Genomic DNA, 26,539 nt, shown 5'->3' with positions numbered 1-26,539 from the left:
CATACTTAGCTTATTGGTGTTCCCTAGTTACTGGTGTTACTACACGCTATTTAAGGCACTCTGTTACAAGTGGTTGATGCATGTTCTGCTTTATTACATTTAAATACATATTTATATTCAAAAGGTGACAATGGAGAGAAATTTAATATATTTTTATGGTTGCTCTGACTTTTACAATGCATTATGGTCTCTGACCCGTTGACTGGTATTTCATAGAACAAGTTTTGACAACACCTTTTTCAATGTTCACTGCTGATGTTCTCTATCAAAATCTTGCCTGGGGAAAATAAAGTTGTTTTTTTTGCCCCTCACTTGAATGTTCCCCCTGATTTGTGGAGAGAAAACAATTGTGATATTCTATTTAGTAACAGTTTTGCCATGGTAACAAGATAGATGTAATTTGTAAAGTGACAAAACACTAAGCACGTTTGACAAGATTAAATTAATAATCTCCAAATTGCGATGTAGTTTTTTTTGCTTTCTCTTCCACTGACGGTCCACTAAAAGGCACCACAAATAGATTTAATTGAAATCATATAAATTTGATTAGAATAAAGAAGCAAAATCCATAATATCTTGAAAATAATATAAGAATGAATATTATAGATGATGGATAACAATATACTGATAATAACATTAACAGCCACAGAATAAAATATTCCCATTAAAAGATAATGATAAAATATAAAAAGAATACAAAATATTTAATGACATTGCAGTAGAAAATCGTTGACAATATAGAATAAGTTAGAGGTTTATATACTATTTACCTGTCCAAAGAACAAACTGACAAGTAAAATACATTTTACATTTCATGTAATAACACGCTTTACACAATGATGGAATATTGAGCTGTTTAAAGTGGGTCATGGCCTAAAGCTTTCAAACGTAGAATTGACTCTATACATCTAATGGCAATATCATCAACCTCAGGATCAAACTTATTTGCAAAGAGTTGATATTGTCTCAAGAGCCACGGGAGGTCACCAGCTCCGTACACACAAACTGATCTTCTGTAAACACCCGTGCAAGGATAGTACGGGGCTCCATTTTTCATATCTCCTGCTAAATAGCCCCACTTCACCACACGAGCGAGGGCTTGCATGTCTGACACATCATACTTGTTGTTGGCAGGCACTGATCCAGGAACAGAGGGCATTCGCTGTAGAGTGGCCCACAAGTGCTCATCAGGGCTCCATGTGTCCCTCTCCCATTCCAGAAGTTGCTGAACTTCTCTGTCCTGCAGCACATGTTTCACAAAGTCTCTGGTGACCACAAAGTAAGCATTTCCTGTGAACATGGGGCTGCTAATGGGTGGGGGACTTTTCTTCACATCTGTCCGGATGATCTCATTAGTTACATTGTAATGATACAGCCAACGATTTTTCTTGTAGTCATTGGTTACCTCAGTCTCCATGCTGTTTCTCCCGTTGAGGGTCTTCATTGCCTTAATCATTTCTCCATTGGTTTTGATGGGGAAATCTGTCCCACAGGTGTTAAGCAGGTACCTCCACTGGACCTGCGAGTTCAGCAGGTCTTTCATGCAGTTCAAATCTGCCTGCACTCGGGACCATGAGGCATATACCACTCTTTCTAATCTACTGGCTAGAAACACATTAGGAAAGCAGGAAATAATTGCCTCCACAGCCTTCTGAAATTCTTTAGTGGATTTCTGGTCCACATGCACACAGTAGATATTCTGAGGAGTATAAACAGCTCGTAGAAGTCGCTCAAACATCTCAATCTTCTCATGGATCACCATGGAGTAGGCAATGGGAAAATTATTTTCCTCCTCACTGAAAGGTGCTGTAATAAAACCTCTCTTTTCAATGTAAGATGGACAGTCCTTTGTCACATCAAGGTAAAAGTCCTCGGATAAAAGAATTTGTCTTTTCCGGGATGCCAGAAGCCCTTTTAATTCGTCTTTCCTCCCCTCTGCGTCTCCACTGATGATAGCCAAGCAGCCAGGCAGGTCTGAAGAGAACTGCAGTGGTATTTTGAGATCAGGCAATGGCTGCCTTTTTAAGGCAGTTTCCCAAAGGACAAAAGAAAGTAACATACCGATGACGATTAGTAAGGAGGTCCTCAACATCTGGCTCTTCAACAGCCTTGCATAAGCCATGTCCTTGCTTGAGGTATCACAACACACCTTGTCTTTAGTGCGGGTTAACCACAACACACCTTGTCTTTAGTGCGAGTTAACCACAACACACCTTGTCTTTAGTGCGAGTTAGAGTTTGTCCAGTGAGACACGGTCTGTTGTCATGAACACAAGCTGAATCTGCCCCCTAAGGAGGTGTGTCAGACTAAGGTGTGGAAGGAGCTTGTTAAGTATACTATCCAATAGTTCCTGACTAGGGTGTGGTGTATTGCATGTGACAACGGAGAAGATGTACGAACAAAGTAGTATAGTTGTAGACTTGTTTAAACACACAAGATTGACATAACCTACGTCTGTTGCTTACACTGACACTAAAGACTCCCTACAGCCATCAAAATATAGCCAATTTTCAAGATGCACTAACGACATCAAGTAGAAAAGATTATTATAGAAATGATAAATATATAAATTAATATTCATAACATATCATTCAGGTTTCAATTATTATACATGATCATTTCAATGTTTAACAAATATCTCTTTTATCTCAAGTAAAACATAAAAAGTAATACACACTGTTAAGGTATACACCCAAATTGTCAGAGAAACAGTCCACCCAGATATATTCATCTGTTCATCTAATTTATCTATTGACTAATTGTAAATGAATTGAATACTTAGAAACATTGTTCCAACATTGTGAAACTGTAGTTCTGTGATCAACTGCAGGTGAGATCTGCTACAGGATTGGAGACAGCTGAAAGCACGAGCCCATAGTAACTGACCCAAACTTATACATTTGTAACCTTTAGCCATAGAGATATATAGTGAGGGTTAGGAACCTGAGTCATAATGTGTATCTTGTATTTTGTGTGTGGTTGTGTTGTTTTCCCTCCCTGTCTGAGGGTGGTGCTGTTCTGTGTATTTCTCAGTTTGTTCCGCTGCAGGCGGTGGCAGGATATTGGACCAGAGGCTGATGGCGCCCCCATTAATAACATGGCACCTGCAGAGGCCGGTGTCACTCCTTCATCTCCCTGACTCCCAACCAGATCGTGCTTTGATGCTGAGGGGGTCATTAATCCTAAATTGTACCAATCTGGTGTGCCAACTGTAAAATGCAGTCTAAATAGCTGTCCTGGTAGAGTCCAAGAGCCTATGAGTCTGTCAAGACTTTAGCATTACTTATCATCTGTATTTAACAAACAATTCTTCACCTTATCGCTCCTGATTTAAATGGATGCAGTCAAACCACATTTCTGTTGCCTGACTTTGGGTTTATCTAACACACACACACACAGACACACGCACATGCACACGCACACATTTCTTTGGGTGAAATGCAGCTCTATTGTGACACATTTTAACATTAGTTACTTTACAGATTCAGAGTAATACAAATAAATATAATCAACACATTCTGTCGCTATCCCGCTGTCAGGGAAGCTAGAGGTTATAGAACAGCAGTGTTTCAGTGACCCACACTGGGAGGGGGTATCGGTTATACTAAGCTGTTTACCATTTTAATACATACACATATGTATTTCTTTCACTGTTTACTCGCAAATGCCTCAACTTAGAATGTGCATTATACAGGTACAGGCACTTTGTAAAGTAGAATAAACACAATAACTCATCAAGCAATGTACCAAAGCAAAATATCACTAAAAGGCAAAATACATTGACTAAACTATTTTGAATTCACCTGTGTTGACACTTCAAGATCTGGTACGTATGTATCTAAAATTGATTGAGACAAGTGCTCTCATCCACATCCTGGTCTGCACCTGTGTCCGGTTCATGGATAAAGCTGTAGCGTCGATATACTGATCCACCTCTACTGGTGTACACCACATCCACCTCGTCTCCACTGTCCGGCTCGGGAACACCGTGGGGCATATTGATGCTGGCGCTGCCACTGAGTCTCTCATAGCTTTGGCCCCAGCAAAGCCTCTTCCTGGCATGGGCCTTGACCAAGGCAAACATGGCCAGAGCCAACCCCAGTGCTAGCAGCAGGGCAATAGGAAGGCCAGCTGAGGTGTGCTTCAGAGTTCTAGAAGACATATTCAGGTCTGTTGCCTGATCCTCTCCTGACTTGGGTTGGGGGGCCTCCACACACAGAACTAGAACAAAAAACTGCCTTTAGTAGATGGTCAAATAAAAACAATTGTGTTTGTTATGATAGGCAGCGTCTCTACCTGAGCGGCTGTCACAAACACAACAATCTGTGTCATTCCCTCCGACCTGACAGCAGTGAGCACAGCGGTTCTCCACAGCATGAAGAGCAGAATCCCGGTGACAAGTCAGACACTGGTCAGGTCTGGGGCCAGTGCAATGCCCACAGGAGCTGTCGCATGGCTCACAGGTTTCCTACAAAGGTACACTTTCAGAAATTATATATTTTCTGAACTGGGCACATCTATCTGTCTGCACTTAAATATATTTAACCCTCCTGTTATGTTCCGGGTCAAATTGACCCGTTTCAAAGTTTGAAAATCTAGAAAAAATATTTAAAAGTACTTTTTCTGTATGAAACTTATTCTGCTTGCCTTAATTAGTGTAATCAACGTTTAAAAAAACCCCCACCCCCTGCAGGTTTCTATAACAGAGATGATGTTCGGGTCAATTTGACCCGGCAGTGAAAATGGAGGCTATAAGGGGTCAGAAGTGTCAAGTTTAGACCATTTCTTTCTTTGAAAACGTGAGACAAAGTATTTCTTACTCCCTCCCACCATGTTTCACCCCATTTCTCACACACACACACACACACACACACACACACACACACACACACACACACACATACACACACACACATACACACACACCTGTTCATTGTGCTCATCCCTTGTTCATTTTTGTAAATTTCTATTTCTTAACACTATAAATGAACATAAATGAAGTTTACTTTCAATACAAATCCTTTTGTATTCATTTGGCTTGATTTTGAGTGAGCGGGTCAATATGACCCTGAACAGCAGAGGTGTCTCATCTCTATTTATCTACATCACCCCATGAAAAAAAGAAAGTTTCAAAATGTACAAAATTTTTTTAAATAAATACATGTTATGGTAGACTAATGCAATTTATATCTAGGTTTTTCCAAAGTACCAAAAACAATGTTTGAACATATATTTTTCATGAAAACGAGTGAACTATGATCTATGGAGGGGTGAATAACTACATTCCACTAAATACTGATTGAATTGTTAGTAATGGAGTTGATGATGAGGTACAAACTGTATTTATTAGGATTTTTTGGTTTCTGACCACTTTTGGATGATTAAACATGCACCGGGTCAAATTGACCTGCGAACATTATGGCTGTACCTAAAAAACGAATATAACAGGAGGGTTAAAAAAAAATCGGGCTGAACAATTGTTCAAAATGTTATCAAAATTGCAATATGGCAATAAGGAGGCAAAATATTTGTTAAAGGCAAAACGTGTGTTTAAAAAAACGATTTAAATTCAATATGGTCGTGCTGCAGATATCCTGGCCTACACACGGGGGCGGACTGGGGGAAAAAAGTGGAGTTACTGTCAGACCTTACCATCATATCACTGTCACCAGTCAGAGGTTTCCCAAATAAGTCAGAGATTTAAAAACATTTTGATGCACCTTCCTCAAGACATCTCTTCTTTTTCTCCCTGAGCTTTTCAGCTCCACCTTTAAAGGATTTACGTTTTGGTGCCGGTGCCATGCCCGGTATCCCCTATGGCCAGCCCACCCCTGCCCATCATACTATACGAAGTTAAGAAAACATCTTTGTTTGGCAGATCTATAGTAAGAAGCTGATTGAAAAAAAACATATGTCAAATTGAATCATGTACTTAATTATGATTTCATAATGCATACAAAAGGACATCAGCAGTATCTCATTTATGGATATAACAACCAAAGTACATCCACTATTCCAATGTAGCAGTGCACTGATTAAGTGAGAAATGAATGCGACTGCTTTGCACTTTGTGTTAGGTATAAATCAAACGTAGGCATTTATTTTGTTTGCTTGATGCTTGTTTGGAAAAGGAGATGTACTTATGACTTCTGGTGACTAGTAGTTCTTTTGATTACCAATGTTGAATGCACTTATTGTAAGTCGCTTTGGATCAAAGCGTCTGCTAAATGACTGTAATGTCATGTAATCTTGTGCCTTTAAATATTATGATTATAATAATTATACCTTTTTCGAAAAGTATTGCCCCTCCTCACAGTGTGGATAGCAGACACTGTCCTTTAAAGTGCTGCCCCAGTCGCACGTCATACATCCCTGGGGCGAGGCATCTGCAAACACATATACGTACTCATGATACGAAAACTAATAAAGAAATGTTCAATATTGACAATAGGTGGAGAAGACAACAATATTTGATAGCTTAAGTTAATAGCTTCATCATCTGTACCTATGCAGGTCTGACAACTGGTGTGGCACTGTTTGCAGATGTCACTGAGCCGATAGAAGCGGTGTGGGCAGCGCTCAACACACAGCTTGGTGCCTTGCAGCTCCAGAAGAGGAGGTAAACAGGCCCTGCAGGACTCAGGTCCTGGTCCTGTACACTGCTCACAGGACTGGTCACATTTCTCACAGTGGGAGCCCTCTCTGTAATACCTGAAGAAATGCATCATCAATAAACAAGTCAGACATGTACTTTGATTTTTGGATTCTGCCAGACATAATTTAGGATTAAAAAAGTAGTCTACATCTGTGGAATTGACTCAATTAAGAATAAAAGTTTCCAGAGGAAGTTGTTCTGCTGTTGAAGAAATTGCATAGAAATGGAACATATTGGCTCTGTTAGCAGCTTTGCTCGTTTCCAGACATGTTCTTTGTTTTATTGGATCAATAAGGGTGGGGAGAAAGTCAACAGACCATTTTGTTTCATCACAAAGTAAATATATTCAAGACAAATATGGAGGCTTAGGTTTTTTACCTTGTGGGACAATGGGTGACACAGAGTTGAAGGAGACGCAGGTATCCTAAAGAGCAAGTGAGGCAATCTTTGGGTGATGCTCCCGAGCAGGTGGAACAGGCGTTATCACAAGGCAAACAGAGGCCCAGCTCTGTTCCGTCAGCATCCTGGCTTGTGTCGTATGTACCAGCCGGACACTCACTTACACAAGTGCTGTCTGGAAAATAGCAGACAGTCCCATTCCCAATTTATTAGTACACACTCATGCATCCTTTCTTACTTCTTTATTTTTTTGTCCTGTTTATCTGGACACTTTTAGTCACTTTTTAAAAATCCGCTTCTCTGCTGATTTCTGTTTATTTTACACCCAAAACCCCTTCAGTGTGCAGTAAAAAATTGGTGGAACATGCTCACTATAAAGGTATTTGGGGACGCCACAGGTCTGGCATTCATCGTTGCCTGGTCCCTCACAAGAGTAACAGTGCTGATGGCAACGCACGCAGGTGAACTGGTCATCGTGTAGGTAAGTCCTCGGTGGGCAGTCAGTGTCACCTGTCACACCACACAACAATGTGTTTGGATCCAGCACAAGTCCCTTTTCACACTGGGTGCACTGGTTTGCATCTGAACCGGAGCAGCTCATACAGGTCTGGTGGCACTCTGCCCATGGTGAAACAAATGAGACTGCGTCAGGTGAATGTAATATGACTGTATTTGCAAAAGGGGATGTGATCACCAAGGTAAATTATTATCATCTTAAGCAACAGACAGACATGGTAGTGTTGTGGTTTTACATACTGTGGATTTAGTGCTTTCTACATAAGCATAAGCAAACTTACATACAATTGTAAATTGTGTCTTTGTAAAACATGCCCAGTGATTTTTCTGATCAACCAGTTATATTAAACCCTTACAAGCCAAGGCATAATGTCAAGCTGGATTTCATTCTACAAAACTGTCTGGTAAAATACCCAGTGTGCACCTGGATCACTTCAGATGAATATGTTGGTGGTACAGAGGCATAACATTGTCATATTATAGTATGCCATGCAAAGTATCATGAAATAGTCATAGTATGTATGCCTCTGTATAGTATAGTATGGTTTACCGCGGCCTTGCGGTTGTATGCCTCTGCAGATCATCAAGTTTCAGTTTACATCCATGTCGTACAAAATGTCATAATTTCATCATTTTATCTTATTAGACATTTGTGTGAAATTATCATAATTAAAATATTCATTTTTGTCACAGTGACCTTGACCTTTGACCACCAAAATCAAATCAGTTCCTCCTTGTGTCCAAGTGTTTCTTTACCAAATTTGAAGAGATTTGCTTATTTACTTACTTAAATTGCATTTCTGAGATATCACAGAAACGCTGCTGCCGGTGCAGAGGTCTTACAAAGTGTATATTTGACTATTTTAGTTTCCATAGTTGAGCTGCTCTTGTGCATAAACAATGAGACCTGCATAACAATCTAAAAGGGCAGGGCCAGATAGTACATGATCAGAAAACTATGCTTGTATATTCAACGCTGCTTAAAAATTGAATTTAGTCATGTCGTATCAAGAGGCTTACCTTGACATTCCAGAGCTTCAGTTTCATAGTAGGTACCAGTGGGACAGTCTTTGGAGCATGTACCCTTATAGAGTTTGGGGCTAAATGTTGAGCAGGTCTCACAGTCATCTGCCATAGGCCCTGAACAGCTGACACATGTTGGGTGGCACTGACCACAGCGGCCCTCCTCCATGTCCTCATAATAGCCCATGGGACAACTTGCCTTACACACACCGTGCAGCATCAGGTAAAGGAAACTGCATTCTGAAATGATATTGAGGAAGGGTGGTAAAGATGTATGAAGAGATTTCAGGATGTGATACAATGTCTTACAATTCACTGTAAAATGTAATCCACTTGGAACATTTTTCCTCTTTATTAAAAAAGCTGCCCAAACAGCCACAAACTCACTGAAACAGGTCCTGTCATCTGAGCAAACATCACAGTGGGGAGAACAGCGTCTGCAGGTACCATCATCTGCAGGATATGTCCGCAGTGAACAGTTGAATCTACACATACCACTCTCCAAGTAGTGGCCATCAGCACAGGATAGACACTGGGACTTGATCCCATCACATGACAAACAGGAGCTATCACAGGCTTCACATGATCCCTCTGCTGTCTCAAAGAAACCTCTGAAATTAGTCAGTAGATTTGTTCAGGCATAAAGAGTGAAATCAAGAACACACCATCATTAACAAAGGTTTTTTTTTCATTTTACTGCTTAGCTTCTCCAACTACTTACTCTGGGCAATTTGACCAGCACCTCCCCTGGTGGAGAAAAAGTTTATAGCTGCCTTTAGAACAGCTGATGCAGTTATCACTGGTATCCACGCAGGCCTCACAGCTTGGCGAGCAGTCCTCACACAACTGAGTTGCAGTGTTTGCGTAGGAGCCAGATGGACATTGCACTACACAAGAACTGTCCTGACCCAAGAAATATCCTGTGACACACAAATGCACACACAATGCACAAAAGGAACTGGAATAATGTTTCAATTTATAGTCATAAATGAAGATAGTAAATACTTGTACCTTTGAAACAAGAAGAGCAATCCAGCGCTTGTGGGCCAAAACAGCTCTTACAGGAAGCATCACATGCGTGGCATTCACTATATTTCCCTAAAAAATAAATTAATAAACAGATATATTATATATAACGAAACATCACATTTGACAGAACACAGAGAATTATCCTGTTCATCTGAGGACTTGAGTACAGAAACTTGACAATTGTCTGCATTACCCACCTTTACCACTAGATGGAAGCATAATAAACTATTTCAATAATAAGTCTTGTGTTGCTTAGGCACAAAGGATGGATGCGGTTGGGGTGTCTGAAACCTGCAAAATGGTACCGGGTATTCACAATAGGGAAGCCACGAAATTATCCATTATTGCATGTAAACCATTGATGTTTACATGCAATTCTTACACCCTTTATATGGATACAACTATATACAAGGTATAAGGATTGCATGTAAGGAATAACCAAGCTTTTAAAAAATACTCTGTATTACAAAAATAAAAATCAGTTATACTTGTAATGCAACACATTGGTATGAGGTCACTTATGATAAGTGCTCTTTACAATGAACGTCAGACCGACTATAAATGATCAGCCCAATTACCCTGTATGGTTGATGACAGTGGAGTGTGATATTCCAATGCTGTTGACACAGACACCACAGGGGAAGCAGTTGAAGAGCCCTGTGCTTGAGGCAGAGAAGCCTTTTGAAATAGCTCCACTAAAATGGCTTTTGAATGAAAGGTGAGGCAGTGCATGTGCGGCAGGGTGACATAGTGAGTTGGAGAGCGTCCTTCAACCTAGAGGTCCTTCAGCAGGGTTCAAGCTACTGTCTCAGGGGCAAGAATCCACCATGCTAACATGTCCATGAGCAAGACACTGAATCCCTCCAAATTCCTATGGTACTGCTCTGACCTCCCACAGGAGAAAAACATTTTTTTCCATCAGGGAATCAACGAGTCAAGTATCATGTTATTCAGTACAATCTCTGATTTAACCGTCACCTGATGTCATAATCACTTTGCTTTCATGTTGTCTTGTTTCTGTAAGTCAGAAACAGTTACCTTTTGAGAAAGATCACATTAACTGTTAAAAATTAGGCCTGATTTGGTTGTTCCTCTTACCTTCAAAGTACTGTCCCAAGGGGCAGTTAACCAGAGGGCACTGCCCATGTAGAGGAGGGTTCCCACCAAGGCACAGGTCACAGTTGGTTGCCCGAGGTCCATGGCATGTCTGGCAGGAGTTGTGGCAAGACTGGCAGAGCCACCCACTGGAGTCACTGAAGGTTTGCTGGGGGCACTGCTTTATACAGTCACCTCCTGACAGGGCAGTAAGTAGAGAAGAAGTTACACTAGTTTTTGGTACTGCACTTCATCTGTATCAGCAAATAGTATCTTGAAAAACCTAGCAGAGACAATATTGTAGATAATATATAATTTACCATTTCAACCATTATCTATTGAGGGAAGTTTCAAAGAGTCTTACTATCTTATGTAGGAGTGCCCAATCACTATGTGATATGGTAACATAAATTATTTCAGGAGGGCAACACTAAAGTATTCCAATTTGCACAACACAATGTTTAGAATCAGTACAACCTATTTTTATTGAAACATAGCATAAAAACTAGCAATGTGGCTCTGATGTGGTCTCAGATTCAAATCTCATCAAAAGATCTTCATTTACTTCTGTCTGCCCTTTCAGGATCTCTCTCTCTCTCTCTCTCTCTCTCTCTCTCTCTCTCTCTCTCTCTCTCTCTCTCCAAATTCCATACAAATGCCCAGGTACATAATATTACAAAAATATTTCTTAAAGTAGACCTTGTGGCTAAAGAAGAGCAAATAAGCTGACCTTCTGTGATATATCCTGTCTGACACTATTTATAACCACATGCCCATGAAATATGTACAAAATCAGATTGATAGAGTAGATGTATACTCGCTGATCTTTTATTAAATAGCTACAGGCTTTACTTACATTCTCAAAACAATTGTTCTTAGATGCCCATAAAGAAGACAACCTTAGAACACAATCATAATTCCTTGTTTGCATAAACCATTCATTTGCATATCTCATGTTCCTGATTTGCTGACATGGACATGATTTGCAATCCAAATGAAGACTCCAGAGTGCCATCATTTGTCTTTCGCAAGAATGATTGATCACTCTCTCATACACAGGGATTAAAGAGTATATTACACCCAAACTCTACTAGTACTGTGTAGGACAAAGAGGTCACCTGAATCCTTTAGTGCGCTAGTAGTAAACAAAATATACACAGAAATGGTCATTCTTTGCGACCGGTACCATTGAGGAAGTAACCAGGCTGGCAGGCAAGACAGCGTGTGTTACTCCTGCAATCTGTGCATGGTGCTGGACAGGGCAGACACAAACCCCTGCCCCAGTCTTCATAGGTGCTCTGGGGGCAATGCCTGCGACACTGGTGTCTGAAACTGCAAAAGAAAAGGTTGATTCACAACTAAAATCAAATACTATCCAAAGTGTTAACCAATAATCCATAACAATTAACAGCCGTCTGTCTAAAACTAGGGTTGCTCTATGTGTGGGAAAAAGGTCAATAGATTGTTGTCCGTCATAGCTATTAAGCAAAAAGAGGCTCCTTTTTCGAAAGCAAACATGCAGAACAAAGCTATTGAAATATCAAAGACCTGATGAAAACTATTGTGATTGTATTGTATGATGTCAAAGGTTTACAGTGAATGAAGAATGGCTTTGCCAACATGGATGAGTCTGAGGCTGTGAACTGAAACCAAGGAAAAGACAAAACAAACCGCATGCAAGAGGAAATCATGCACTGTGTCAGTCCACAGCACACCTGCAGCTCTATTGTTGACTTCAATTCAGTCCTTAACCAAAAGGTGTACTCAGTCAAACATCAGTAAGGACAGCAAACAGACACCAAAACATAATGTAGGCTGCTTTACTTGAAGATTATCATGGTTCTATTCTCTTCTTAGGACAGAAAGTTAATTGGTGTTTTATTTGTAGCCCAGAAACATGGGGAGATTTCTATCATTAACCTGTCCTATTAGTCCTTCGGGGCTTAACTGAGCTATTAAACATGAGACAGTTGTCCTAAAAAAAAAAAAATCTAGCCCAAAGGAGCTGAGATATTGAGTTGCAAAAATGTCACACATAAAACATTTAAACAAGAATGACTCCTAATTTAGAGACTTAACACTCTAAATGAAACAAGCTAAACAGCAATAATAAGCCACTAACTTATATAGTACAACATGCTCTGCAGCCACTTCCCAACATGAGAGAATTTTACCACCGACAGTCTAGACGCAATTCCTGCTGCGTTGCCATGGATTTGGTGCTAAGATGCGGTGGTTGTTTGAGAAGGAACAGCTGGAGGCGCCACACTGCATCCATCAACTCACTCCCAATAGCAACTGGTGCAGACCAGGCCCTGTCTCTGGCCTGGAAACAGTACACCACTCAAGAATCTGCGGGATGTTTAAGAATCCCTCTGTGCAAATATTAGACTATCCATTCCAGGAGAGCACATCAGCATTTCCAAAGGAACTTTTGTTTAGGGCTTTTACTCCTTTAATCTGTTAGGAAAAGCTGATAATATGCTTTATGTAATCCCTAAAGTTAAGAAAGCTTAAGTAAATAAAATATATATACAATATAAATATATATTGAGAGTGAATGACAACTATTTCTTGGTTTAGCTGCACAGATAATCCATAGAGATAAAGATAAATGTCAATAAATGAATCATCAATCATGCTGTGATTCTTTTCAATAGTCAGTGTTTTATACGAGAATAACATTGGCTCCACAGATTCACAATTGTGCCAAAGCTGTCCGGCTTAAACATTTTTCATTACTACTAGCAAAACCTCGGTAGTGGAATTTCTTTAAGTGCTGGAAACTGTCACAATCTATCACAGTGAGGCTCTTCCTGCAGTTGATGCTCTATGAGGTTTCTTTCATTGGTGTTTGCCTCACATGATAGATGTAATAAGTACTGCTGCCACAGAAATGACTGAGTGGACCTGCTGTTTTAAATCTCTAAACCATTACTGTTAAAGTAAAACTTACACAATTAGATTCACAGAAGAAGACTGAGTATATCATTGAACCTATGTAAAGGCAGTAAGAGGAGGTGAGTGCAGTGAAGCGAGGAATTTTCCTTCAACCCTCCTCCGCTGTGATTCACAAGAGCAGTCAGTGAAGTCAAGATGGTACACCCTATATAATCACACCCGATACTGGCTATGCTTTCCACTTTTACTTGTTCTCTTTACTACTCTCCTTCACACACAGAACATAAAAACACACACTGTTAATTATCTCTGTGAAGCAAACTACTCTTCTGTGCTCAAACCAAGGCTCAGGTAACAGTGTACAACTCCGAATGGAAGGTAACCCGACTAACACAATACCAGGAGGCCTAAACTCAGGGGAGAGGTAAACAATTGAAGGTCTGTTCTACCTCTGTAACCTCCAAGTGATAATGTGGTGTAAACAGATATACAGATGAAATGTAGTTTCTTGTGGCATGAATAAAAAGGAATGGAATTTATAGAAAGGTATGGTGTATCAACTCACAAACTGCATATTGATTTACTCTTTATGTATTGTGGCAATGCAAATAAAAACAATTCCGAGGTAATTTAGTTAGGTAGAATTACAGCCGAACAGTTGTATGCCTCCGCCAACAAGTCATGTTGCAGTTTACATCCATGTCTGTCAAAAATGTCATTACTTCATAATTATATCTTATTTAGATAAAAATTGTAAAATTGTCATAATTATTGAGTTATGGCCAAAAACATGTTTTGTGAGGTAACAGTGAACTTTGACCACCAAATTTTAGACAGTTAATCCTTAAATCCAAGTGGACATTTGTGCCAAATTTGAAGAAATCTCCTAGAAGTGTTCCAAGGCTATTGTGTTCACAAGAATGGTCCTGTCGGATATACGTACGAGGCATAGACCGTTTATAAGAAGTGGACGTAGTCAAAGTGACGTCACCCACTGGTTTGTCGACTACTGTTTTAAAGGCCTGAGTTCGACATTCTGGCCGTCCCTATCTTGGGTTTTGGCTGTGGCCATCTTGGTTTATTGCAACCAGAAGTAACAGGAGAGGATGGAGCCAAGTACAACCGAACATTGAATAAGACATTTTTAGGCAACCAAACGCTAAGAATTAACTTTCATGAATTGAAAACGTTGTAAGATAGAAACGCTGACAACACCCAGACTGAACAACGCCGTGGCAGCGACCTGTCAATCACAAGGAAGCCACACCCTAAAGCATACTCTGCTTTATAGTCTATTTTACTATAAATGGGACCATAATTTACTAAACGAACATTATGCTGTATTGAAGAAGACTTGAAACTGACTATCGAGATCAAAAACTCATGTTTATGATGTTTACTGAAGTAATAAATCAATAAAAAGTAAGGTCATTTTCTCACAGACTTCAATACAATCAGACTTTTTGCAACCAGAGGAGTCGCCCCCTGCTGGCTATTAGAAATAATGCAAGTTTAAGGCACTTCCACGTTGGCTTCAGTTTTCAAACGTGAAGGGTGCCGCCTGGTAGGTACAAACGTACTGACAACCCAAAAACATAATAATCAGCAACAATTTTGAGGATAAATAAATATTGTATGTATTGCAGTAGGCATTTCTTTTACTATTTTTGGACATTTTATTAATCATGCCTCATCATACAATAAATTAAATAGTTGGATTAATCAAAAATAATATTAGTAGCAGCCTTAATATAAAATGTTAGCTATATAAAATAATACCTAAGAAAGCATTTGATATTATTGCAGAAAATATGGGAGGACAACAAAGTGCACTTATAGAAAGAAGAAAATACTCACAGAAAGTAACCTTCCACACAGCTGTTGCAGATATCAGGGTCCTCTGTGCAAAAATGAGCAAAGGTGATTAATTAGAACTCATAGGGAAAAGCAACCTTCATTGTGTACCACTATTATAACCAGGGTTATACAAAATACACAGCCAATGAACCTTACTTTAGGGAGGGAATAGTATGGTGTTGTATGGTGACTTGCCTGTGGAACATGCTTTGCAGCCCATCTCACAGTCGATGCACTCCCCTGTATCCGGGTCCTGCACCTGCCCTAAAACCCAGACATCCAGCATAATAACATTGAATGACTTTCTCTTAACCTACAGCCAACACAGAAACTATACTTTACATTTACCTATGACACAGGACGCAGTTTGGCAGACTCCATTTTGGAGTTTGTAGTGTTCCCGACATTTGGCACATATGTTGCCATCTGTGCAGAGTTCACAATTGGCTATGCAGGGCAGACAGGCATAGTGACCCCTGTCAGGGTAGAGTCCCCGGGGGCAGTGTGTCCGACAGCGACCTTGGTGAAGGAAACGTTCCTGTCCATCTTCATCTGAGGAGGAGGAGGAGGACACAGGGGATTTGTTAATATAAAACCTACTGTATTTTCTCTTCTGATGAAGATGCCATTAGCCACACGGAACTCCTGCCAGGAAACGCCATTTCCAAAAAATCTAGACTCTTCTGAAAGTGGAAATCAATGAGCTTCTCATAATAAATGCAGAAGTAGAGCCAAATGGGCCCGGCAATTACATGGAAAGAAAGAAAGACAAAAGGACAAGCTGCCAAGTGTGTTAAAGTTTGGTGTCTTCAGCACTTAACACATATTGCAGAAATCGAAAACAGAATATAGTAGCTGAACAAATGGATGTCAAAGCCATGAGCAACATCATGAACTGATGGCTGCAGCACAGGATGTTGACTGGAGGCCTGCAAATAACAGATCACAGTTTGAGATCACTTCAAGACTGATGTTGCTCCAACTAATGTAAACAAGGGCAATCAGAGGCAGAAGAGAGATCAGAGCTGTGGGCAGAGACAGAGGCAGAGTCTTCTGTTGGCTCTAATGATTCATTCTCTGCCACCTGCCACTAGCCTAGCTGTGGCACCTGAGGCCTCTCTGGAAGCATCCTAGTTACAGCATTGTCTCATCTGCTTGTTGCTGCACTTAAGATGTGTGAGACAGGGAGGAAAGGGGCCTTTCTAACCCTTCCACTTCCCAGAGATTCAACCTCAGCAAGCACAGAGAAATGTGACTTCTATATGACAACATGCAACAGAGCATGAGAAACGTGGTATAGTCTTTTGGCTGAAGTTGGTTCAGAAAGAACAACAAAACAGATAATATAATCAATGTACATTGAAATGCAGTTAGTAAAATCCGAAAGGCATCAATGTGACAAAGTCAAAATGCATATATTAAAAGAATATATAAAAGAAAGGAGTATGTGTGAGGGAAAGAGAAAGAGAGACGTGCAGGTTTTTCAGGTTACGCCCAGTGAACTGCAACAGTATAATACTTCTAGCCCGAGGGGATATTTTTTCCTTTCCCTCTGATTAACAAAGGCCCCATTCTAACATGATCAGATTACACTGTGAAAGCTCGGGAGAAAAATGATCACACCTTCATTTCTTACCTATTTCAAAAGGTGCCCCTGTGACAGAAAAAATCCAACCCAAAAAGTTCTACAGTCAATCTGACTGTTTGCCAAGGGTAAATGGTAAACCAGATTGCTCCTTTTCTCATTCAAAAGCATTCAAACAACTTTACTTTGGTAATCATTAAATAGAGCTGCCTCCCTCTCTTTCAGATGGATTAATGAGTCTGTGACATGGCTTTGTTTTTAATCATCCATCTGTGGAGCCCCAACTAAATAAATACAAATAAAATAAAAACAGAGGAATTATATCGGTCAATGGCAAGCAATTCACGGATCACATTTGCACAGCTCATAGAGAAATAATGAGGAATGTGAAATTTGTCATTTGATGAAGGATATTGTCTAACTTCGATGAAGCCTTTGTTTAGCTGGTGGTGATTTATTTGTTGTCCTTGCATAACCAGGGTATACCATCGCTGATTTTAAACCCCTGTTAAAGTAAATCAAGGGCATCGTATTTTGAGAAAAATAAAAGATTTAATTCATATATAATTCGCCGAAAAGCCATCCGTGATTGTATGCTGCGTTGAAAGTACATTTTACTCACCAACTCCACAGGTAGTGCATTCAAACAGCTCGTGCCCGTCGCACTCGGAGCAGGTGGGGTGGCAGAGGACACACTGGTTCTTCAGCATAAACTGTCCGCTCAAACAGGGCGATGAGGGTTTACATCCAATAAATCCCACACAGTGGAGAAAGATCAGAAACGCGACGTCGGACCGCATGGCTGTTTCGCGAAGACTTTCACTGGAAGTCAGGGGGGAAAAAACAGACACTCAGTCAGGAGTGCCTCCACAGACGCAGTGTCCGTGCAGCAGGTACGCTGGCAGATCGATATGGGGCTCTGTGACACCAGCACAGAAACAACTCGCAGGACCAGTTCGCTCAAGTGAAGCCCTCGACAATGAGCGTGGACTGCGGTCAGCATTTAGTTAAAGAAGAAGAAAAAAAGAGAGCAACCCAGTTTCTGTGTCACAATAGACTATTTACAGTGGATCGCCTTAACAAACCATCACACCGTAGATACTGTGGCTGGAGAAAAACGTTAATTGAGATGAGTGACTGTTCGCAAAGCGTTTGGTGCATGTGTTTATTCTTCTAATTAGAAACAGGGAAGTTCAGGTGATATACCTGCCAAACCAAATGCATTACAGACTATAATTAATTAGCTGTTGTGTAGCCGTCAACAATGTATATTGCTATAACTAGGTCAACACATTGAGCATGTGTACCTTAATTTATACGCCACTGATTTCAGGATTCACTCATCTGTTAACTAACTAACTAATGTTAAATGTGAAGCTAGCTAACGGTAGATTTGTTAACATTTAAGCAAGGAATTAAAGGTATAGTAGTTGACATTTGTGTGTATTAGGCTAAAGGGAAAACTTTAACCTCAAAACAATGAAGAAAATACAATTCGTTGGCGACGTCTTATGCTTGTTTTATAGGCCACCTTTTAAGCACTATCTTGCTTCTCGGAAGAATAATGTGAAACATGAATTGCTATTAACTTAAATGATGGAACTGTTTCAACAGTCTAACTGGTAATTGTAGTGTAAAACCCAGTGATGCATACAGCACGAGCAGTTATCTTCTATACAACATATTAATATAAAGTCCTAAGCCACACAACGCCACTATATGCCTCGGACTTTGGTAAAATATTAAGTCGAAGTGACGACACAGCGGCCTCTCGCGGCTCCTTTCCGGATGTGTGTATCCGAGCGCGTGAGTCAAACGTCCTCACCGGCCGACGTCACGCGGCAGCGAGGCTGCTGGAGGAGGCGTGGCTTTGTTCTGCTGCAGCGGAGAAATATGACATGGGGATGAGCGAGAGAGAGAGGGAGAGACACAGCCTGACAGGAATTAACGGTTCGACAGAGGTCTGGACTGCAAACCTTAGGATGGGGAGTAATGACTGAAAACAGAACGGTAAGAGACAGACCTGTTTTTATTGCATTTTGCGCACACAGCGCCACAGGCCGATTCATGGCTCATTTGACAGGGAACACAATAGGCTACCACTGCAGACAGGTGCACCTGCCTTTATGCGAGTACGTGCTTCGATGCATTCAACTTCAGGTTCCGTGCGAATACCTTTTTATTTTAGGTCGAAGGCAAATGCATCGAGGCCACAAATCTCATCGACGGTTTTGGGATGAGACGGTAGTCTAAGAGTGAAATGCTGTAAACATGGATGTGGTCTTCTATCTCTATGCTTAGTCACAGACCTTTGTGATGTAGAAACATACAGTAGCATATGTAATACAAAAATGAGAGAGCTGAGAATATTATTTTGTGATGGTGGCATATCCTAAAAAAATAAATAGCCAGGGCTATTAGCGTATAGGAGGCTTTGGTTCTTTTTACAGACATGACATTTAAATCATCACAGTGTATTTTGGGCCAGATGGTTGAACATGTAGATGGTGATGGAATACATAACAGCTATATGTTTCATATAGTAAATCAAAGCAGTCTCACTCTTGGTTATCTGTCCATCTTAAGTTATTGTAAAAACCTTACAATAACTGCAAATACCACTGGATGGTTTAATTCTGGTGCACATATACGCTTCTTTTATTGTTGGCCTGGTTCACAATATCTACCACATACGGCTGCCTGTAAAGATGGTGAGGCCACTAATTCATTGCTATGTTATTTTTAAAAGACCTACATAATAAAACCTTTAATCTATCATTAATATCAGATTATATTTGAGCTGGGTACAACACTAATGAAATTGACTCCACGGTTTCCTCCTGGTCATTTGGAAGATAATGATGCACATCAAATCAACTGGTTTGCTGTCTTACCTTTACAACATATTCTGCCACCTATTAAACCTGTCCCAATGCTTCACTTGGGCACATGAGATGGGCAGCTAACAGTAGTGGAGTCTGATTTTGAGACAGCTTGTATAGATGGGCAGAGATACAAAGCAGGGCCCGTAGCTGCCAGGCCATGCCAGCTCCACAGAGGGCTTTAGTGCAGCAGGGCACTGGGGAGAGGGCGCTTGGCACCTGATCAGTTACCACAGTGAGTTCTGTTCCTGTCACTGGCATTTAGCTACAGAAAAGCAGAGCAGAGATGACGGTTGTTGTTGAACCTAGTTGGGCTTTCATGCCACTGTGGCAGTGTCGCTTTATCAAAGTGCTTGTTGACTGATACAAAATGACATTCCTTTGCAAACATCTGTGCCAGTTGCCCACTACCTACTTCAAAAACCTAAGAAGAAAAAACGTTACACTCATAAGCTTTTAATGTAAAAAAATAAATAAAACACTGGTTGCATTTTTAGAATGACTCTTTAAGTTTACATTTCTACATATTTTGCACCTAAAGGACCCAGCAGCAATGATGGTGTGTTTTTCCTCTGGTATCACGAGGCAGGAATAAAAAAAACTGATGAAGGTAAATCATCAGGTGAACCCTGAAAAGCACCTGGAAAGGGGGCTTAAATCTCTTGTTTCCTTTTGAAAAGAATCCCATGTCTCCATGCCTGATTTCCCCCAAAGTTTAGTCCTTCAGAGGACATGAAATGAGTCAAGTGCCCATGGTAATCATGGCCCAATCACTGCACGGCTCTGAAGTTGGCCCTGTTCTTCAGACATCTGTACAGGTGGGATAGCAATGTTAAGTGTTCTGTCTGCAGGCAGCAGGAGGTCAGCTAGAGGCCATGGAGGCAGGCACAGAGGCTCCTCTCACACATCAAAACAGGGGAGGGTGGAGCTTTCCAGTCACTGCCCTGTGGTCACATGTGAGTCTGTACACTGGCCTTGATGTCGGACAGGTACTTCTGGAAAATTTGTCTCCAACTCTTCTCAAATGTGAATATGTGGCAACATGAAATATACCTCCAAATCACAGACAAATTAAGTTGTAAGCCTTGTGTCATAAAGCTGTAATAAATCCTTACACCAGTATTCCCTTCTCTGCTGTGGTAAAGAACACGTTTACTGCAGAAAGCATTTAACTGTGATTTATGAACACTTTTATAATGAATCCATATTTTACAGTGTTTGCGAGGTCAGGGTTTGGGTTTAACGTTTGTTTGTTTTTGATGTTTGAGTCTCTAAAGAGGTGTACAGGGGATTCTACATGGCCTGTAACTACAGTCCGGAGGGACCCATACGTTTTTGAAAAGATGATTAGAGGCCCGGACAATAGCCTGATGTCATCTTTTGTATTTCGTGCTTAAATGAGGAAATCTAAACGCCAATGTGTGAATTTCACTTTTTTGATTGCAATATGATATAAAGGTTTATTATAATCACGATGTACTGCCCCTGAAGACACCATAGAGGTGGCTTTTATGGCTATTATGATATATTAATTTTATAATAATATGCAATTATGGCTATTATGGTGTAGCAGAGATATTGTCTATTGAGGTTTCAGTCAACCCGCTTTGCAAAATATGACGTTTCTGTAGAACACTTTCATGACACCCGCGTTTGGTGTTTTGAGTTGAGTTGACATTGAAACATTTTTCAGTTGCACACATTGAACTCTCATTACCAATGTGAAGACGTTGTGATCAACAGAGAGAGACCACAACGTTTGTGTTTATGGACAAACAGAGCTTTTTTTTCTTCATTCTTTTATCCAATTGTGACACATTTAGCAACAGGAGTTGGATGTTACATTTTGCCAAGAAGATATCCTCTGTGACAGACATAGGCCTAGCTTGTGTATGCCTACGTGTACACGTGTGTGTGTGTGTGTGTGTGTGTGTGTGTGCGTGTGTGTGTGTGTGTGTCCGCGCCACCTAATTGCATTTGTGTTGCTTCGCGTCTGGTGCTGAGTCTGGGAGCAGGCTGGCGGCTGGAGACGGCTGTCATTGTGACATTCTCCCCAAAAGGCCCAATGGGCACAGCCATCCCCTGTCCGGCCTTGAATCAGCAAGGGAGCAGTTCCTAAATCAAACAGAACACTGTTGCACAGGATACTCTAGGTGACAATTTAGATTCACACAGGCCCACAGCGTAGGTCATTTCCATTCATTCAGAAAAACAGGTCAGGCCTCTCTGCAAACCCCAGCTGCATTTGTTGGAAATTCAGTTTATCTCCATTTTGTCTCACAGTTTATTTCCGTTGAAGGAAATGTAAAAAGGGAAATGCAGGTTAGATGCCACCCTGAGAAAAGAGGAGCAATAGCGCTCTTGTTCAGCTTGCTTTCTACGTCATTCATTTTCTTAAGTAGAGAAAAGAAATGCTCTGCTGTTTGTCACTGTCACTGCCCTTTCTTTCATCTTTCCCTTTCTCATCTGTAGTTATATTTCGCCACTCTTCGTGGTCTTCTTTCTGGTGAGAGGACAAAGAAAAATGTCTGAGATCACTCAAGAGGGTCAAGAAGTACAGTAGCCTATTTTTTGTACACTATATTTATCTTACAAAGGTTTGCAGGGAACTTTAATGTAAGAGTTCAGTTTTGATTGATTTAGCGACGCCCAAAGGTACGATACTAGTTAGAGGCAGCAAACGTTCCTTGAGAAATCGCTATAATGGTGGACTCCGCCACTAACAACAATATGTTTTTTGGTTTGGTTTGCTGGTTAGTTTGTGTGTCAGCAGGACTACGGAAAAACTACTGGCCTGATTTTCATGAAACTTGGTGGAAGAGAGTAGCATGGGCCAAGGAACAACCCATTACATTTTTGAGCATATACACATTTTGATATAATTCTAATGTTGGAAATATATCCTGACATATATAGTGGTTGCGCTTGCAGAACATGAAAGACTGGATAATTGGCCTTGGCGGAGGTCTCCCAGTGCCCCTCTAGTTATAGCATGTAATTGAATAGCTATTGCTGGAAGATTTACGACCATGAATAGTGTCAAAAGCGCGGAGTGATTTCATAGAAATCTGAAAACTGTACAATCTGGTTTGGGGACTGAATAGAGTTGAGAAGCCCAGCACAGCTCTAAGAAGTTAAATTTGAACGCTGCACCCGGTCAGTAATAATGAGTTTAAGGTTTGTTCTACAACTAAATAATGACTGGTTAAAGTCATATCAATGGTTGTAAGTTATTCCAAACAAATGCCTTGTAAATTTAACAATTAGTGGGATTAGAGGCTAACTTTGTACTACAAAGATTATTATAAAATATTAAATTATAACATAATGAATTGGCCGAATCACAAAAGTGGCATATTATGTTACTTTTTTTGGCTAGCTCATAAAACCCCTGATGTAACAAACTTAGATTTGCAAGCCAACAAGCCAATTAAAAGTATACATATTACATAATAAAAATCCTCGTAGGCTGTATCAGATCAGTTAATAATTTAAACAGACCGTCTCTGTTGGTTCACCCTTTGAACTATAAAAGGGAAACATACATGTCAGTTACTGATACAGGTCTGACACATCCTTCCTTCGCTATGTACCCTTATCTGCTGAATGCTCCTTCTGTGGGTGCACTTCAGGCCAGTTTGGAGAACTAACATCAGACAATAATTCCAATAAGTCCAAAATACTTGCGTAAAAGTTTCAGGCTTGGATCCATTCATCTCTCACAGTGATAATTGATGTCTTTTGTAATGGGAGTAAATTGTTTTGCAGCTTCCATTAACTGTTGACTGGCTCTGGTCAATCCTTTGACAGAAACAGTTTGGTTGTCAAATAAAAATGGCTGTTGCACTTAACATCAGTTCCATTTGGATAACTTATCGTGCCTTCAGCCAAACTGACCACAGTAAAGTACCGGAAGCACTGCAGTTAAGTTCAGGGTCATATGAAGCTTCCTTCTACAGGTTTACAAATGTCGGACCACAAGCGTAAGAAGTGCATTCGGTCCCGTTCTTCTGCTTGCTAAAAGTAAGTTAATATTGTAGCACAGTGCTCAGATCATTGTTTGGATTCCAGTCTGTTTGAGCAAAGTTTTTAATTTTCTCGCTAGAATGTTTGAGTCTTAACAATTCTTAGCTTCAGAGAATTTTCTCTTATCTCTGATGAGATTACACTGGACATGGTTAGTTGTAAAATGTGTTTCGTCGTTCAGATTCTTGAACGATATTGTTCTCGCAACAAAGACTATTATTCAACTCATGCTGCTTTTATGTATAGAAGTATTTAGCAGGAAAGGCTCTAACCTTTTTTTTCTAAATGCAACTGTGAATGTCTAATAAACCCAGCAGCTGTATCATAAGGAAATTGTTTGCTCAGGTATTACTTTTCCGAGGAAATGCAATTAGGTTCTTCTCTTTCGCCATGCCTCCCAAAAGGTGAGGAAAAACTACAGTAGTATGTAATGATTCATTTGACATTATACATAAAACTTAGTACATAAAAAGACTTCTCTGATATACTTCCAGCCCACCACTGAAGTGACCGATCAAGTCACAAATAATCCAGACGTTCCAGATAGGACAATGTATTTCCGAAAAAGTGATTTGACAGGATGAATGCAACACAATGCCTTTGTGCATGTATTTCTTAGTGTTATGTGTGGTTTAATTCGATCTATGCACAGAAACAGTCAAAAACAAAGGCAGTAACACCTGTGTTGGAACTTAATTGACCTCAATACTGAAATTCAGCAACTGTGTAGCATCTTCCTGAACTTCACAGGGGGGACGGAGCGCACCACTACAGGAGGCCTTTTTAACAGTACTAAAGGCATAGTAACTATAATTATTAATCTACCTCTTAGTGACTGCACTCACCTACAAATTGTACCACAGCTGTTCTTATCCTTAATACCTGCCTTATCTCTTTACTATGTAGACCTCTAGTGGGTCTTGTTACATTGCTAAAGGACACCCCAGAAAGCAGTTGCTGACTGAAGGAAGCAATAAACCCATTCAGTATTTGTGATAATTGGTAACTAGAACAAAAGTGGTGAAAGATCATCACAGCATTCTTGTGGTTTAGCCAGAAAGATCCTTTTTTTTATTCGGGAACCTACTGGTTTATGGGTTTTCTTGTCTTTTTCTTCAGATACTAAATTGAGAACAAGGTTATGATATTGCCCTCTCCACCTACATGAGTGTACCCACACATACAGTCAATCCAACACTGTACATACAGATATGGTGAGATGTGGAGTCTGAGATATAACGGGTGTCAAAACAGTTTCTTTCAGCATTTCCTTTCTTATTGGATGTGTGCAGATAATGAAATTCTTATCTTTGGGGGTCATTGTAGGGCATCATATGATTGAAGCAGAGTTTCAGCTGAATACAATTACTGTAGTTCCTTGATATTTCTGTACATCTCAGATGCTTGTTTTATAAAAAAAAAGCTACTGCACTAGGTTATCTAGCGAACCTGACATTGTGCGCTGCTTTGCAGTAAATGCTGTTTTACTGTTTTTTTTCCATGGCACCAAAATGAAATAATCAGGTTGACAAGAGAACATGAAGTACTGTATAGCTGCTGCTGCTTATCTTAGCTACTATATGTAGCTGTGTGTGTGGATTCAGAGGAGACATAATTATAATCTACTCTATATATCTTTTCGACTTAGATTTAAAAATATACATGTAGAGTAACATTCCAACCCCTCAGATAGAGCATATCGATCCACTATCATACATATATCTCCAGGCCACATATAGGTCTTTGAGCTGGCGAGGACGGTGGAAGAAAGCAAAAGATTCTGTGTGTTCAACACTTGAGAGGACGCCCTCCCTCAGCACAAACTCAAATAGGACATACCAGCTGGTTTCAGCTAGTTGGTGTGTTTATCTCACGTGGGATTAGAATATACGTACTCAGATACCAAGCAGCTCTTATATGCAACCCCCTAGCTTCCGTGCTTGAAACCGCCTTTTTCATCCATGTCATTAATACACCTCACACTGGCTGTAGAGTATAATTTTACAGCGTGGTCTTTTCTGTCTTCTTCAAATCAACAGAAATGCAGGAACCTTCCTCTTTGGTAAGGCTTTGGTCTCTATTCACAGCTGTCTGCTCGTGGCATTCTGTCGAAAAGGGCCCAGTCTGCAGAAGAGGTATTGGCCGCTGTGGTCGGGGGGCTAGAGGGGGGCTGACATTTCAAGGGGTTACGATCTTGTTCTGTGCCCCTCAGCAACCAGCTCTTTGTTTGGGTGCACGCTGCACAGACAGCCGAGCTGCAGCTCTGTTAGAACTGAAGGTCTGACTTCACTGTAAGGTCACACACAAGAATTATCAGTTGCTTTGTTACATGGATGTATTGCTTGTAGTGTCGTTTTTGCGTCTGTTGATAACAGAAAATACAGGTGAAGTCGTAAAATGTAGCATTTTGATGGCAAATTCATAGCTTGTGCTTCTAAACTTCTTCACAAAAAGGTTTTTCTAGGAACACTCATGTCACCTCAGGTACACAGTGCAGTGCTTATGCTTTCCACTGCAGCATTAATTGAAATTTGTATCAAATATTAATGCAATGATGCATTTCGTGCAGAT

General features: G+C 40.4%; 3 protein-coding genes across 3 annotated transcripts in view; 1 reads left to right on the top strand and 2 right to left on the bottom strand.

Annotated features, from left to right (window-relative positions):
- Nucleotides 1-77: 77 nt before the first annotated feature.
- gcnt3 (glucosaminyl (N-acetyl) transferase 3, mucin type) lies at nucleotides 78-2,276 on the bottom strand. The gene has a single exon (XM_068723919.1). The coding sequence runs from the start codon at nucleotides 2,120-2,122 to the stop codon at nucleotides 857-859; it is 1,266 nt and encodes a 421-aa protein (XP_068580020.1). The 5' UTR covers nucleotides 2,123-2,276; the 3' UTR covers nucleotides 78-856.
- A 377-nt stretch (nucleotides 2,277-2,653) lies between these two features.
- On the bottom strand, nucleotides 2,654-18,024 carry LOC137881881 (proprotein convertase subtilisin/kexin type 5). The gene is made up of 16 exons (XM_068724064.1): nucleotides 17,683-18,024; nucleotides 15,824-16,027; nucleotides 15,671-15,739; nucleotides 15,476-15,518; nucleotides 11,904-12,049; nucleotides 10,721-10,915; nucleotides 9,605-9,691; nucleotides 9,315-9,513; nucleotides 8,981-9,204; nucleotides 8,591-8,833; nucleotides 7,427-7,672; nucleotides 7,034-7,229; nucleotides 6,506-6,711; nucleotides 6,286-6,386; nucleotides 4,297-4,468; nucleotides 2,654-4,221 (listed from the first exon to the last, which is right to left on the bottom strand). Exons 1-16 carry the CDS (start codon nucleotides 17,858-17,860, stop codon nucleotides 3,839-3,841), a joined length of 2,892 nt encoding a protein of 963 aa, XP_068580165.1. The 5' UTR covers nucleotides 17,861-18,024; the 3' UTR covers nucleotides 2,654-3,838.
- Nucleotides 18,025-18,952: 928 nt separating this feature from the next.
- otud7a (OTU deubiquitinase 7A) overlaps nucleotides 18,953-26,539 on the top strand; it is a 34,755-nt gene continuing 27,168 nt past the window's right edge. Inside the window, exon 1 of the mRNA XM_068723532.1 lies at nucleotides 18,953-19,070. The gene's annotated coding sequence lies outside the window, so the exon portion shown is untranslated. The remainder of the gene's footprint in view (nucleotides 19,071-26,539) is intronic.

Source organism: Cebidichthys violaceus, unplaced genomic scaffold (assembly GCF_023349555.1).
Source record: "Cebidichthys violaceus isolate CVI_PGR_0920_01 unplaced genomic scaffold, fCebVio1.0.p SCAF_3, whole genome shotgun sequence".
NCBI lineage: Eukaryota > Metazoa > Chordata > Actinopteri > Perciformes > Stichaeidae > Cebidichthys > Cebidichthys violaceus.
This window is presented reverse-complemented; position numbering and strand designations above follow the sequence as displayed.